General features: G+C 37.9%; 1 protein-coding gene across 1 annotated transcript in view; it reads left to right on the top strand.

The window, feature by feature from the left end:
- The window catches only part of LOC133632895 (nuclear receptor subfamily 6 group A member 1-A-like), a 267,492-nt gene that overhangs the window by 238,600 nt on the left and 15,788 nt on the right, over positions 1 to 13,104 (top strand). The window contains exons 5-7 of the mRNA XM_062025697.1: positions 4,032 to 4,192; positions 6,019 to 6,249; positions 10,113 to 10,367. Of these exons, the coding sequence (XP_061881681.1) occupies positions 4,032 to 4,192; positions 6,019 to 6,249; positions 10,113 to 10,367 (647 nt within the window). The remainder of the gene's footprint in view (positions 1 to 4,031; positions 4,193 to 6,018; positions 6,250 to 10,112; positions 10,368 to 13,104) is intronic.

Here is a 13,104-nt window from a genome sequence, read left to right as displayed (position 1 = left end):
AAGCAGGGCAAAAAGGCTGGGATTATTCATCTAAGTCACTAATTATTTGGGGGGGGGGGGTCAAAAAATAAATCGATTTTCAAAAGAATTGCGATTCTTATTTGTAACGATTCTTAATCAATTAAAAAAATTAAAACATTTATTAAAAATAAATAAATCAAATCTGTCCTGTCCAGCCACTTCATTAAATGTTTGGGTATAATTTTATTCAACAAAAACAGTTTTATTTTAAGTAATATTGAAATTCATCAGAACTGTTTATGTATTTTATGGAGGAATGTAGTTAATCATAGAACTGGCACCCATTGTTATTTAAAAAGTATTGATTTTTGAATCGACAATTGTTTTGAATCGAGAACCATGTGGTGCCCGCCTATAGATCCAAAGCCTAGTCATTAGGTTTTATTTTTTTATTTTTTTTACACTAAATATTGGTATCATATGTGTATATATTATAAAGTAGGGAAGGGATTCATGTGGCCCCATTCCTGGGTGGATCTCACGTGAGAGGAAGAGATGGGGTAATCATTTTGCAATGCAGTCTGCTGAAAATGATGGAACGCGCCACTCTGCGTAGCAACTGACGAAGGGGTCAGGACATTCAACTCTCTCCTAAAATATCTGTTGGCTAAACTGGATAGGGCACTTCTCCAATTTGTCACGTTTCATATGTCAGGTAAACCATGACAGATGGGCCATATGAATCCCCTTAAGACTGTAACTGCTGATGTAGTTCTGTTGTGGTTGTAAAAAAAAAAGGATGAATAAATAAATAATAAATGGGTTATACTTGTATAGCACTTTTCTACCTTCAAGGTACTCAAAGCGCTTTGACAGTATTTCCACATTCACCCATTCACACACATATTCACACACTGATGGCGGGAGCTGCCATGCAAGGCGCTAACCAGCACCCATCAGGAGCAAGGGTGAAGTGTCTTGCCCAAGGACACAACGGACGTGACTAGGATGGTAGAAGGTGGGGATTGAACCCCAGTAACCAGCAACCCTCCGATTGCTGGCACGGCCACTCTACCAACTTCGTAACGCCGCCCCCACCCCAAAAAAAAAGAACAAAAAAAAGGCAGGTATGTTGCCATGAAATTACAAATATCTGGCGGATAATGGGTCGATCTTTAACAGAACACAACTAAAAAATACAATGTACAGCAATATACCAGGAATTTAGAAATGACAAATGTTTGTTATAGTAGTTTGAATTAAACTATGACACTGGCTGCAAAATTAGCCGAGGAAGTATGCATCCCAGCAAAAACTTGCTAAATTAACCCTTGTGGGTCAGTCCATGCTTTCGGGCGGTCGGGGATTTGAACCAGCTTGAAAGTCCATTGTGCTAACCACTGTACTACCTTTTTGGCTTATTTCTGGTACAGATCAATGTTCTTTTCTTTACAATAAAATGTGTTTATTTATTTGACTCATATATGTAAACAATTTTTTAAGATTTTTTTTTTTAATTATCGAATTTCTTGGTCCCTTCCGGGGTTCGAACCCACATCAGTGGGGTGAGAGGCATGTGTTTTATTAGCTGGCAGGTTTTTATAAACAAATGTTTTTTTTGGTAACAATTTAGTATGGGGAACACAAATTCATGATTAATTAGTTGCTTATTAACATGCAAATTAATAACATATTGGCTCTTAATTAGTCATTATTAAGTACTTATTAATGCCTTATTTTTGCATGGCCTTAGTATACAGCCAGTAAGCCATTAACTAAGAGTGTTCCCTCAAAAACCTCAGAATTATTGCTTATTAGTAACCAGTGTTGGGACTAACACGTTACAAAGTAACGCGTTACTGTTACGCCGTTACAAACTAGTAGTCTAACGCGTTATTTTTTTATATTCAGTAACTCAGTTACCGTTACTACATGATGTGTTACTGCGTTATTTTACGTTATTTTTTATATAGTATCGGCTAGGAACTGAGAAGATCTGAGTGTGTTTTATTGGAGAGCTGCGGTGTCGTCCTTCTGATTCTTCCTGTGTCACAGGGAAGAGATGAGGCGCGCTGTGTGTGGGTGTGTGTGGGGCGGGGGGGGGGGCGTGTCTGTGTTTACTAACAAGACATCATGGCGGAGCCGAAGCTGAGTTTCTTAACATGCAGATATTCTCACTACTTTTCTTTTGTCGAGCACAAAGAAAACATGTTAGTTAAATGTAAGTTGTGTCTTGGATCAAAGATCCTATCTAGTGCCCAAAACAGCAATTCAAATATGCTGAAACAGCTACAAAAGCAACATGCTTCGACGAAGCAAGTAAAGAGAGACACAGACTCCGATGCCACTTCACATTCACTCCACCTCCAGCTAAGGATTTTAACGAAGTGACTGCTAGCCAGGACAAAATTGATAGAGCCATTGCAGCGTATGTGCTAGAAGACATGCAGGCTATTTCTACAGTGGGGTCACCCGCTTTCAGGCAGCTAATTAGCATGATAGCGGGCGTCAAACGGCAAATGGCATGAAAAAATGTCCCAAGTTCCTGGACACAGTGGACAGTGAGCACATAAACGTGGAAAGAAAGCTAAAGAAGACACTCCAAACTCTGCCTCTGCTCATCATTCAGCACTGAAGGTACACACACTCTGTCAATTCTCTTATATACTCTTTCATTCTAGACTTCTAGAGTGTTTGATTATCACATCACTCTAAATGTATAGACTATAAAGTTCACAAACATAAAGAGGGATCCTAGTGGGCCAGGCCAATCTTTCTTTTTCTCTAAACTAAAACTGGGGAAATGCATAAAGTGTTCTGGACTTCAATACAGTGTTGATCTCCTGAAGACATGATTTTATTTCACAATTCCTTGAGAAAAAAAAACCGCCTGGTTAGGCGTGTGTATAGCAGTATGTGTGCGGTATATAGTGACATGACATATAATCATGTCATGTGTGCCTTCCTTGGGGGAAGCCAGGTTTACAGCTATGTTGTGACATGTTGTTATTATGCGGTTTGTTACTCATGTATGTTATGTTGCAGCTATTTAAAATAGATTTGTCAATTTGTTCTGGCCCAAAATAAATTGGCCCTTTGAAACATATCTTTGTCTTTGTGTGTTGTATGTAGACCACATTGCTTAGCAGAGTTCAGTGATGCAAATGCATGTCAAGTTGATCAACAGATTGTATTATTCTCCCGTGCAATAACAGTACTGAAATGAAGACTAAAAGGGCATTAATGGGAACATTAAATTTTTTTAAAAAAAAGAAGTAACTCAATAGTTACTTTTCAGAGTAACGCATTACTTTTTGGTGTAAGTAACTGAGTTAGTAACTGAGTTACTTTTGAAATAAAGTAACTAGTAACTGTAACTAGTTACTGGTTTTCAGTAACTAACCCAACACTGTTAGTAACCCTAACCCTTATATGTTCCCCTAGTGTCCAAATAACTCTAAATTAAGTATTTTTTACTTTAATAAGCAACTAATTAATGGTGAATATGTTTCCCATACTAAAGTGTTACGTTTTTTTTTAAACTAAAACAAATGTATTTTTTGATAGTGTGGACTATCTGTTTGTAGTCAAGGTAATTTTCTAGGCGGAAAAAATGGCAACCATAAGTGAGATGGGTGGGAGGAGTACCAATTATATTGTCCGATATTTTGGCAAATCATGAATATTGTGAAAACTGAACATGTTTGTGGTTAAAAAGAAAACAAGTTAGATTGTCCAAATTAAGATTGTTTTAATGGTGGAATGGTTGAAATTAGTTGAAAAATGTCAGGAGTAGTTGAAGGTAAAAGGGGGCAAACAACATGAAAATTATGATATACTGTAAAACCGCTATTATTGGGGAAGGTTTGTTGAATGAGCACACATGTGCTGAATGCACTAAACGTTTTGACGCTTGAAGGGGGATCCATCGGATGAATGGTTTGGGAGTTAGAGGCAGACGAAAAACGCTACGTAATCATAATAATAAATTGATGAATTTTGGCGTAGAATAATATAGTAAAGAAACAAGGGACGTGCAAGTAAATTTGTGTCGCTGTGCGGTTTTCCAGATCACGGAGGAGGAGATTGAGCGCATCATGTCCGGCCAGGAGTTCAAAGAGGATGCCCCGGAGCACACGTGGGGCAACAACGGCGACAGCGACCACAGCTCTCCCAGCAACGGAGCCTCCGAGGGCAACCAGCCGTCACCCGTCTCCACGCTGTCCTCCAAGTCAGTCGTCACGGAGACCATGAGATTAAAAAAAAACCCAGTTTGTCCGCCCCAAGCAGTCGAAAATGTCTTCGCTCGTCTGGATGACATCAGACAAGAAGAACTCGCTGCACTATATCTGCACTCCACAAGGACAAATAATGTCTCGGCATTTTATTTTAGCCGAATTCCACATAAATAGACTTATCTGCGCTACTTGGCACCTGATAGCTATTTAGAAAAACATTTGACTGAACATCTAAGACAAAATATGCACAATAAGAAAAATATGCCAAACAACACACTGGCATGCAATGTATTTACTGTTCATTGTGTAACAGGGGAGACTTCAAATCTGAACAAATACGATGCACACTATTAAAAAAAACAACAACAATTAATTAATAAAAATGATAATAATTATACAATTTGTTTAAAAAATATTCATAAATTATTAAAATTAATAAATAATAAAATTAATTAAAAAATCAATAATCAAGCAATGTATCAATGTTCTAAAATTATTATTATTATTTTTTTAAATACTAAAATCAATTCAGTTAAATGAAACATTTATTTATACTTTATTATATATATTAAATACAAAATATACACTATTTACTCGGGCTGGTTATTGGCAAGACTTCACGATACTTGGGTCATGATACGATACAGTATCGTGATATATTGCAATATTCTACATAGTTCACTGATACATTTATTTAAAATACAGGGTGTATATATTTACAGTAGATGACAGTAATAATTATTGGCACAAAGTGAGTCAAAACATGTCATTCAAATGAATAATTCCCATTTATTGCAATAGTATGTTTTTTTATGAATTGATATCAACTAGACATTAAAATCCGATATAGTATTAAAAATTATTGTGCTATCGCCATATCGATATTTTTTCCCATCCCTACTCTTTAAGTTAAAGTTAAACTTTAAAGTACCAATGATTGTCACACACACTAGGTGTGGTGAAATGTGTCCTCTGCATTTGACCCATCCCCTTGTTCACCAGTGTGTCCCAATTTTCACTTCCGATATGACACTGATATTGGAATAATACATACTTCTGACTTATTTGGTAGAGTGCAGAAGCATGGTGTCTGATATAGACTATTTAGTTATGTCGTGTTTTACTACACTTGTGAGTATCATTTGCAAGTATGCGTTCATTTCAGTTGGTCCTAGGTGTTTTGCTGTAGCCTGGAGGTAGTCTTTGCCATCAAGCTGAATGTGCTAGCTTTGTCCTTTGTTGAGTCCTACAAAGTGTTAACACTGTAAGTACACAGCAGCTGTTTGATGGCAATGTGCGTCTCAGTTGTAGTTTTCATTGCCACATTTGGAGGCGTTGAAATCGCCATGTAAAATTGCTCATGCTAATCGTTAGCATGTACAGTATATAGCATATCCAACTAGCCTCTTTATGTTGGAATTTCACAAATAAGTTATATTGACATACTGGATTTATGCGTTTTAAGTTTTACTGTGTTTTAAGTAATGACTCTCAAACAGAGGCAACTTGATGTCTGTATGCTAAGCTAGCAAGAAGAGACGTTAGCGACAGCATAACTTGTTTTGGACGTTTTAGATAGAAGCCAATATTATCCGATATCTTTTTTTCTTTAGCTGAAATCGGACTAATATCTTTTTTTACGATTGCATGTATTTTTGCTCATCTGACCAAACGTTACGGACATAAAATGAAACGCTATGAAAAATCAACGTCCATCGTACAGTCCGGCATCTTTAAGAAATACATAACTCATTACACAAGATGTGAATTTCTCCGGCGCAACGTTCATTGACTGAACTTGGAACTGGTCTGCTTGCAGTCGCTCCATGGAAATGAACGGCTACACGGCGGCCCTCAGGGACCAGTACATCAACACCTCCATGTCGACACACTACCAGCTGTTGCCGCATCTCTTCAGCTACGCCGCCCAGTCCGGCCTGCTGGCCCCCCAGCCCCGCAGCTTGTACCCGCAGTCCCACCCGCTGGTGCTTCAGCTGGTGGCAGCGGAAGACCTGGCGCCGCTGGCCACCCCCATGCTCATAGAAGATGGGTGAGTCCATCGCTACTTGTACTGACACATTTGTGTTGCTCTGACACTTCTGTCTATTTGGCAGTCCATACAAACTGAAGAAGGTTGTTAGCGTGCTAGCATTTATCATTGTTATTTGTTTTATTGGTGTCAAATGTCCTGTCAGAGCTCAGCAACAGACACATTAAAACATTGTGCAGGATTCTTTCCAGTAATAATACTTCAATATTTAAAGTAAAATAAAATCTATATGATACTATATAAGACAGGAATAATGGGCCAGAATGTATTTACTAGGTGAAAGTTTAATTGTTTTTTTTTTTTAAATCAGTATGTACATTGTTAACACTGATTGAAACTGAAAACACCAATTTGAACCTAAATATTTCAAAACAATATTGTACAGTTATTGCTTCTGTAATCCTGGTTCGGACCACTGGGTGGCGAACGCAGGTTGCTTTGTTCTGGTCTTTATTCTGCTGGGGACATGTTTTGCTCAACCAAAAGTTAGTCAGGAAAAGCGATCATCCCTTATCCCTTCTACAATCTACCAAGTAGGTATGTGCTATGTCACACGACTAGAACACCCAACATAGTAACAGTTAGCGGGTTAACACCTTGCAAGATAGCACTAAGTACTGAAAGTGATCAAGAACGTTCATAGTGATCCAAAAAAGAAAGTCTATTGTGATCCTACAATATGCCGTGTTGGTAAGGATGGAAATTGATAAGATTTTTCCGGGTTCGATTCGGTTCTCTTATCTTGTTTGGAAAAGACGGGAACAAAAAGGTGGATTAGCATCATTTTTGTTTAGTTTAGAGGCAAGAGGACCTTAAAAAGTCAACAGTGAGGTCTTAAGAGGCACATACGAAGCATAGAAACAAATAAATATAATGAATACATACATTTAACAAAATAAAACATGTGGAAATTATACAAGAATGTAGCATTTTCAAAACCTTTAAGAATCTTTGTCATCTCCCTAGAAAATGTACTGGGGAAACTCAAAAAGTGTGAATATCGTGCAAGGGTTTGTTTAGATTTAAAAAGTGAAACTAATATATGACATGCAACTGAAGGTATTTCAAGCCTTCTTTTGTTATAATGTTGATGATTATAGTTTACAGCTTATGAAAACCTTCAAATTAAAATCTCAGAAATTGTGGAGTTTTCAAATACTGTACGCTGTGATCATTAAAATCATAAAAATAAAGGCTTGACATACCTCACTTATACATGTAACGGGCTTATATCAATTTTTAGTTCCACTTTTGAAGTTGAATTGCTGACATGAATGAACTTATACACCATATTCACTAGGGCTGCGAATCTTTGGGTGTCCCACGATTCGATTCAATATTTCGATTCTTGGGGTCACGATTCGATTCAAAATCGATTTTTTTTTCGATTCAACGCGATTCTCGTTCCGATTCAAAATCGATTTTTTTCAATTCAACGTGATTCTCGATTCAAAAATGATATTTTCCCGATTCAAAACGATTCTCTATTCATTCAATACATAGGATTTCAGCAGGATCTACCCCAGTCTGCTGACATGCAAGCAGAGTAGTAGATTTTTGTAAAAAGCTTATAATTGTAAAGGACAATGTTTTATCAACTGATTGCAATAATGTAAATTTGTTTTAACTATTAAATGAACCAAAAATATGAGTTATTTTATCTTTGTGAAAAGATGGGACACAATGTGTTGTCAAGCTTATGAGATGTGATGCAAGTGTAAGCCACTGTGACACTATTGTTCATTTATTTTTATTTTTATAAATGTCTAATGATAATGTCAATGAGGGATTTTTAATCACTGCTATGTTGAAATTGTAACTAATATTGATACTGTTGTTGATAACATTAATTTTGTTTCACTACTTTTGGTTTGTTCTGTGTCGTGTTTGTGTCTCCTCTCAATTGCTCTGTTTATTGCAGTTCTGAGTGTTGCTGGGTCGGGTTTGGTTTTGGAATTGGATTGCATTGTTATGGTATTGCTGTGTATTGTTTTGCTGGATTGATTAAATTAAAAAAAAATAAAAATAATAATAATAATAAATGTTAAAAAAAAAAAAAGATTTTTTTAAAAATGAGAATTGATTCTGAATCGCACAATGTGAGAATCGTGATTCGAATTCGAATCGATTTTTTCCCACACCCCTAATATTCACCTTATAATATAATGACTGAGTCAATATCTGGCGGGAGGAAAACATGCAACGTTTCTCTCAATACAATTGAACATTCACCTACCGAAAATCAGGAGCACTGTGGCAAATGGTTGCAAGCTTTTGACCACAAACGTAGTCACTGCTCAGTGACATTCTCTGTTCCTGGCCTGAATCATTGTCCTCTTCTCTGCCGCGTGGAAAGGAGCCGCCAGATGTAGACGTCAACTGGAGCTATCACTGCCCGCCTCGGAGCCAGTCAGAACCTGTCTCTTGTCCTGCTCATCTAAATGAGAAGGCATTCATTTCAATTCAATAAATAATAGCGCTAACATGATAGGAGATGTTAGTTAATACCTGTTGTATTCACGGCAGATAATGTGCTAGCGTTACTGCTGCTGGGATGAGAACAACACGGTAAAAAATGCAACATTTATTTATATTTACAGCAAGCTCAGTGTGTTCAAATGAATAGGCAACTGTGTAATAATATCATGAGGCGATTATACATATATAATCATATCTATTCACTGTTACATTCGGCCCTCTGAGAGCAGCCATAACTGCTATGTGGCCCTCAATGAAAACGAGTTTGACACCCTTGGTATAAACTGCCAAATTAATAAAATGCCCAAAATGTTAACAATTAGCATGTTAGCGCCTAGTAAGATAGCATTAAGTGCCGAAAGGTTGAAGTAAAGGCTATGGTGATTTTAAAATATGCCATTTAGGCATTGACTATGTCAAGTGACTAAAACGCCCAAAATATCAACAATTAGCATGTTAGCACCTAGCCAAATAGCATTAAGTGCCGAAAGGTTAAATTAAAGGCTATGGTGATTTTAAAATATGCCATGTAGGCATGTACTATGTCAAGTGGCTAAAACGCTGTCACGCCAAATTTCTTCCCCCTACAAAAACCTCCCCCCCCCCCATTTACTTCCGGGGCTGCGTCCAATAAAATCACAAAGTTGCCGGGGGTCCTTAACCGGCATGCGACTGTCATGTTTCGCGCCTGTACAAAAAAAAACAATAATCGATTTCTTCAGATTCCAGCAGCTGTCAAAGACGAAGTATCCTTCCAGCGACGGGCAGTCAAAGCCGAAGTGCTATCGATCGCTGTCAATGACGTAAGAGGAAACATGATCACGGAAGTAAATGAGGGGGGACGGTTTTTGTAGGGGGAAGAAATTTGGCGTGACAACGCCCTAAATGTCAACGTTTAGCATGTTAGCGCCTAGTAAGATAGCATTAAGTGCCGAAAGGTTGAATTAAAGGCTTTGGTGATTGTAAAATATGCCATGTAGGCATGTACTATGTCAAGTGGCTAAAATGCCCAAAATGTTAACAATTAGCATGTTAGCGCCTAGCAAGATAGCATTAAGTGCCAAAAGGTTGAATTAAAGGCGATGGTGATTGTAAAATATGCCATGTAGGCATGTACTATGTCAAGTGACTAAAACGGCCAAAATGTCAACAATTAGCATGTTAGCGCCTAGCAAGATAGCATTAAGTGCCCAAAGGGTTAAGGAATGTTTATAGTGATTTTACACTATCAATGTTTTGTAGATTTGCATTACAGTATGTCCGGTGCCTAAAATTCCAAACAAAATGCTAATATGCTAACAGTTAGCATGCGAGACTGCTAGCTTTGCAAGCTGGCCCATGTTTCCAAAACTGCTTCTACCTTGTTGTCTCTCTGCACATGTCAGCTACAAGGTGACACAGGTGGAGCTGTTCGCCCTGCTGTGTCGTCTGGCGGACGAGCTGCTGTTCCGCCAGATCTCGTGGATCAAGAAGTTGCCTTTCTTCTGTGAACTCTCCATCGAGGACTACACCTGCCTGCTCAGCTCCACCTGGCAGGAGCTCATCCTGCTCTCCTGCCTCACCATCTACAGCGCCCAGATCTTTGGCGACTTGGCTGACGTCACCGCCAAGTACACGCCCTCGGACGATGAGCTGCAGGGGTGAGTGGTCGTGGAACAAATACTGTCTATACTGTATCTTCTGTGCTATAGAGCGCACCGGTATTTAAGCAGTCACCCACCAAATTTTAGAAGAAAAAAATATTGTTCCATGTATTAGCAGCACCGGACTATAAGCCGCAGATATATACGTTGTGAAGTGAGTTATTTACACAGAAATGTTTATTTTCATACCTTAATTGTTTCCAAATGGTGTCTGTAACACGGCAGTAAAACGGAAGATCAAACAAAACAAAAGTCATCGCCATGGACCCACTAGTTGCGCAAGCTAGCTCTCCAATCAGCTAAACAGACTCAATAACTCCACGGTGACGTTTTGGTGAATTTACGAAACTGAAACAATACAAAAAGAATGCCATTGTAGGTTAATAATACTAACACATACACTTGTAATCAAGCTAGCATTGTTGGCACTACCTAATATACATTACATTACAATGTGCATGAAAACATTCCTACAGACATAAAAAATAAGATGGTTTCGTAAGTATGAATTGTTGTAGTTATAGTGTAAAACTTGCAAATGTTGCCTGTAGTGATGAATGAATACTCCATATGAGTAGGAATTCCATGGACTGTTTTACTTCCGGTTCAAGGCCTTAAAATCAGAAGTGCATTTTCAACACCTGCAGTCATCAAACATCGTCTAAAAGATGACATTAACACACCATTTCAGTGTCTGTTGGAAACTGTTTGTTCAATACAAAAATTATGGCCGTCAGCGAAGAAAAATCCATGAATTAGTTGCACCGTTTAATAAGCCGCAAGTTTTAAAGCGTAGGAAAAAAGTGGCTTATAGTCCGAAAAATACAGTAAAATGCTCTTATGTAAGAAATGCACAAAAACAATTATTCACACCCAGATCACAGTTTGATTTATAATATTTTAAAAATGAAATAATCCTTTTTTTTTGTTTAATAAGCATCAATTTTGAAGAATATGTTTTTAGGACACCTCGATGCAACCAGAATGAGCTTTTCTAACCTGCAACCTATTTTTAAAAAGTTTCATTAGAATTTGTATACCAAATAACACATCGCGATAACCGATTTGAATCGAGAATCGATTCTGAATCGAATCGTCAGCCCAGGAATGAAAACGGGATGGAGGGGTTAGGTGCCCAAAGATTCACACTCCTAAAATATATGAAAAAGGGATAAGTAGTTATTATCTGGTGGTGGTTTTAATGTTTTTTATGCCCTGAAGAGGCCCTAAGATTGTTTTCATAGTGCATCAAATGAAAACAGAAGTCCTGTACAATATACACTGTTATTTCAATCACAATCAACATTGTTATCTTATTTACGGGACAGCCTGTTATTTCTGTCGCCACGTGGTCACATTTACAATTTATCATCGCCATTCATTGGATGACATGTTTTTATTTTGACTTTGCTGCCTGAATCGCAATCTTTATCTTTTTTTCAACGACGGAGGTGTGTGAAATGTAAATGTCTTGTGGAGCAGCGACTACAATACAGTTGGTGTAACTGGGCGGATACGCTAAAAACTGTGTCACGATATCAGTGTTTTATATTGTTTATAATTTTTTATGACCTACGGAATATAAGGAGCAGTAGAAAAATATATGAAATGTAACCTTCCTCTGATTATAATCCCTTCAGCTATCAAGGCAGAAAGGAAATGTTAACACAAGCATGAACTGCTGCTCACTGATCCCCTCAGCCCCCAGGGGGTGATCAAGGGTGATGGGTCAAATGCAGAGAATAATTTCACCACACCTAGTGTGTGTGTGACAATCGTTGGTACAGACAGAAAACACTCAATGTAAACAAAATATTAAAATCCCATTCAACATTTAACAATAATATCTTAAAATGAAAGAGGAATGATTAAAAGCGTGTAAGAAAATAGTGCAAAGTGTGAAAATGTAAACACAGAAACCTGAGAAGAACTATTTTCTGCAGGTTCAGTGCCAGGAAGTTACAGCTGTGCTCTAAAAGGTGAGCCGTGATCCCTTCCTGCATCGCTCGGTTACCAGAGAGCGAGTGCCTTCGATCATGCAACCAACCTCGCTTCCACACTTCCGCTTGAAAAAAGAAAAAATATATATCGAACGTTTCACCGAACGCATTTTTCATTGATATCAATTGTATTGTCGTGACAGATGTTGATATTATGTTATCGCCCAGCGCTACTTCAAACTGCCCTCTTTGTCGGACACATTTAAAGTTGCGCAATTTGTCTACCACCTGCACGCCGTTGTACTGCAATATGAGTACATTTACCTCGATAACGCCTCGCTGGCTTATCGATAGTGTGGGTGTTTCATAATGGCACCATCTGGTGGATGTTAAAAGTCACTACATTTAACCTGCAAACAAAATTAATTGTTAGAAAAGATCATTTTGTTTTTTTACGAAATGAATAGCTGTGCAGAAAGGAATATGAAGCGTGTAACTCTGGTCAATAAGGCGAGTGCCTTATTGACCAGAGTCAATAAGGCGACTACTCAGTAGACGGTAAAATGATGAATATTTACTTGATTTGGCGCAAAATGATACCACACTTCGGAATGTTTTATTTTTCAAAGTTGTATTTAGATGTCCCGACTTCATGAAGTACGAGCTGTCACTTGTGAGCCGAAGGAAAAACCTGTTAAACAGTCAGCGATTTTAAACTTGACAAGCAAGTCAATGGCGTTTTAAAATCGTGTTTTTATCATCTTCGTCTTTTAGTTAAGGTAAAACCATTTTCA

Source organism: Entelurus aequoreus, linkage group LG17 (genome assembly GCF_033978785.1).
Source record: "Entelurus aequoreus isolate RoL-2023_Sb linkage group LG17, RoL_Eaeq_v1.1, whole genome shotgun sequence".
NCBI classification, from domain to species: domain Eukaryota; kingdom Metazoa; phylum Chordata; class Actinopteri; order Syngnathiformes; family Syngnathidae; genus Entelurus; species Entelurus aequoreus.
Note: the sequence above shows the minus strand (reverse complement) of the source record. Positions and strands in the feature narration are given on the sequence as shown.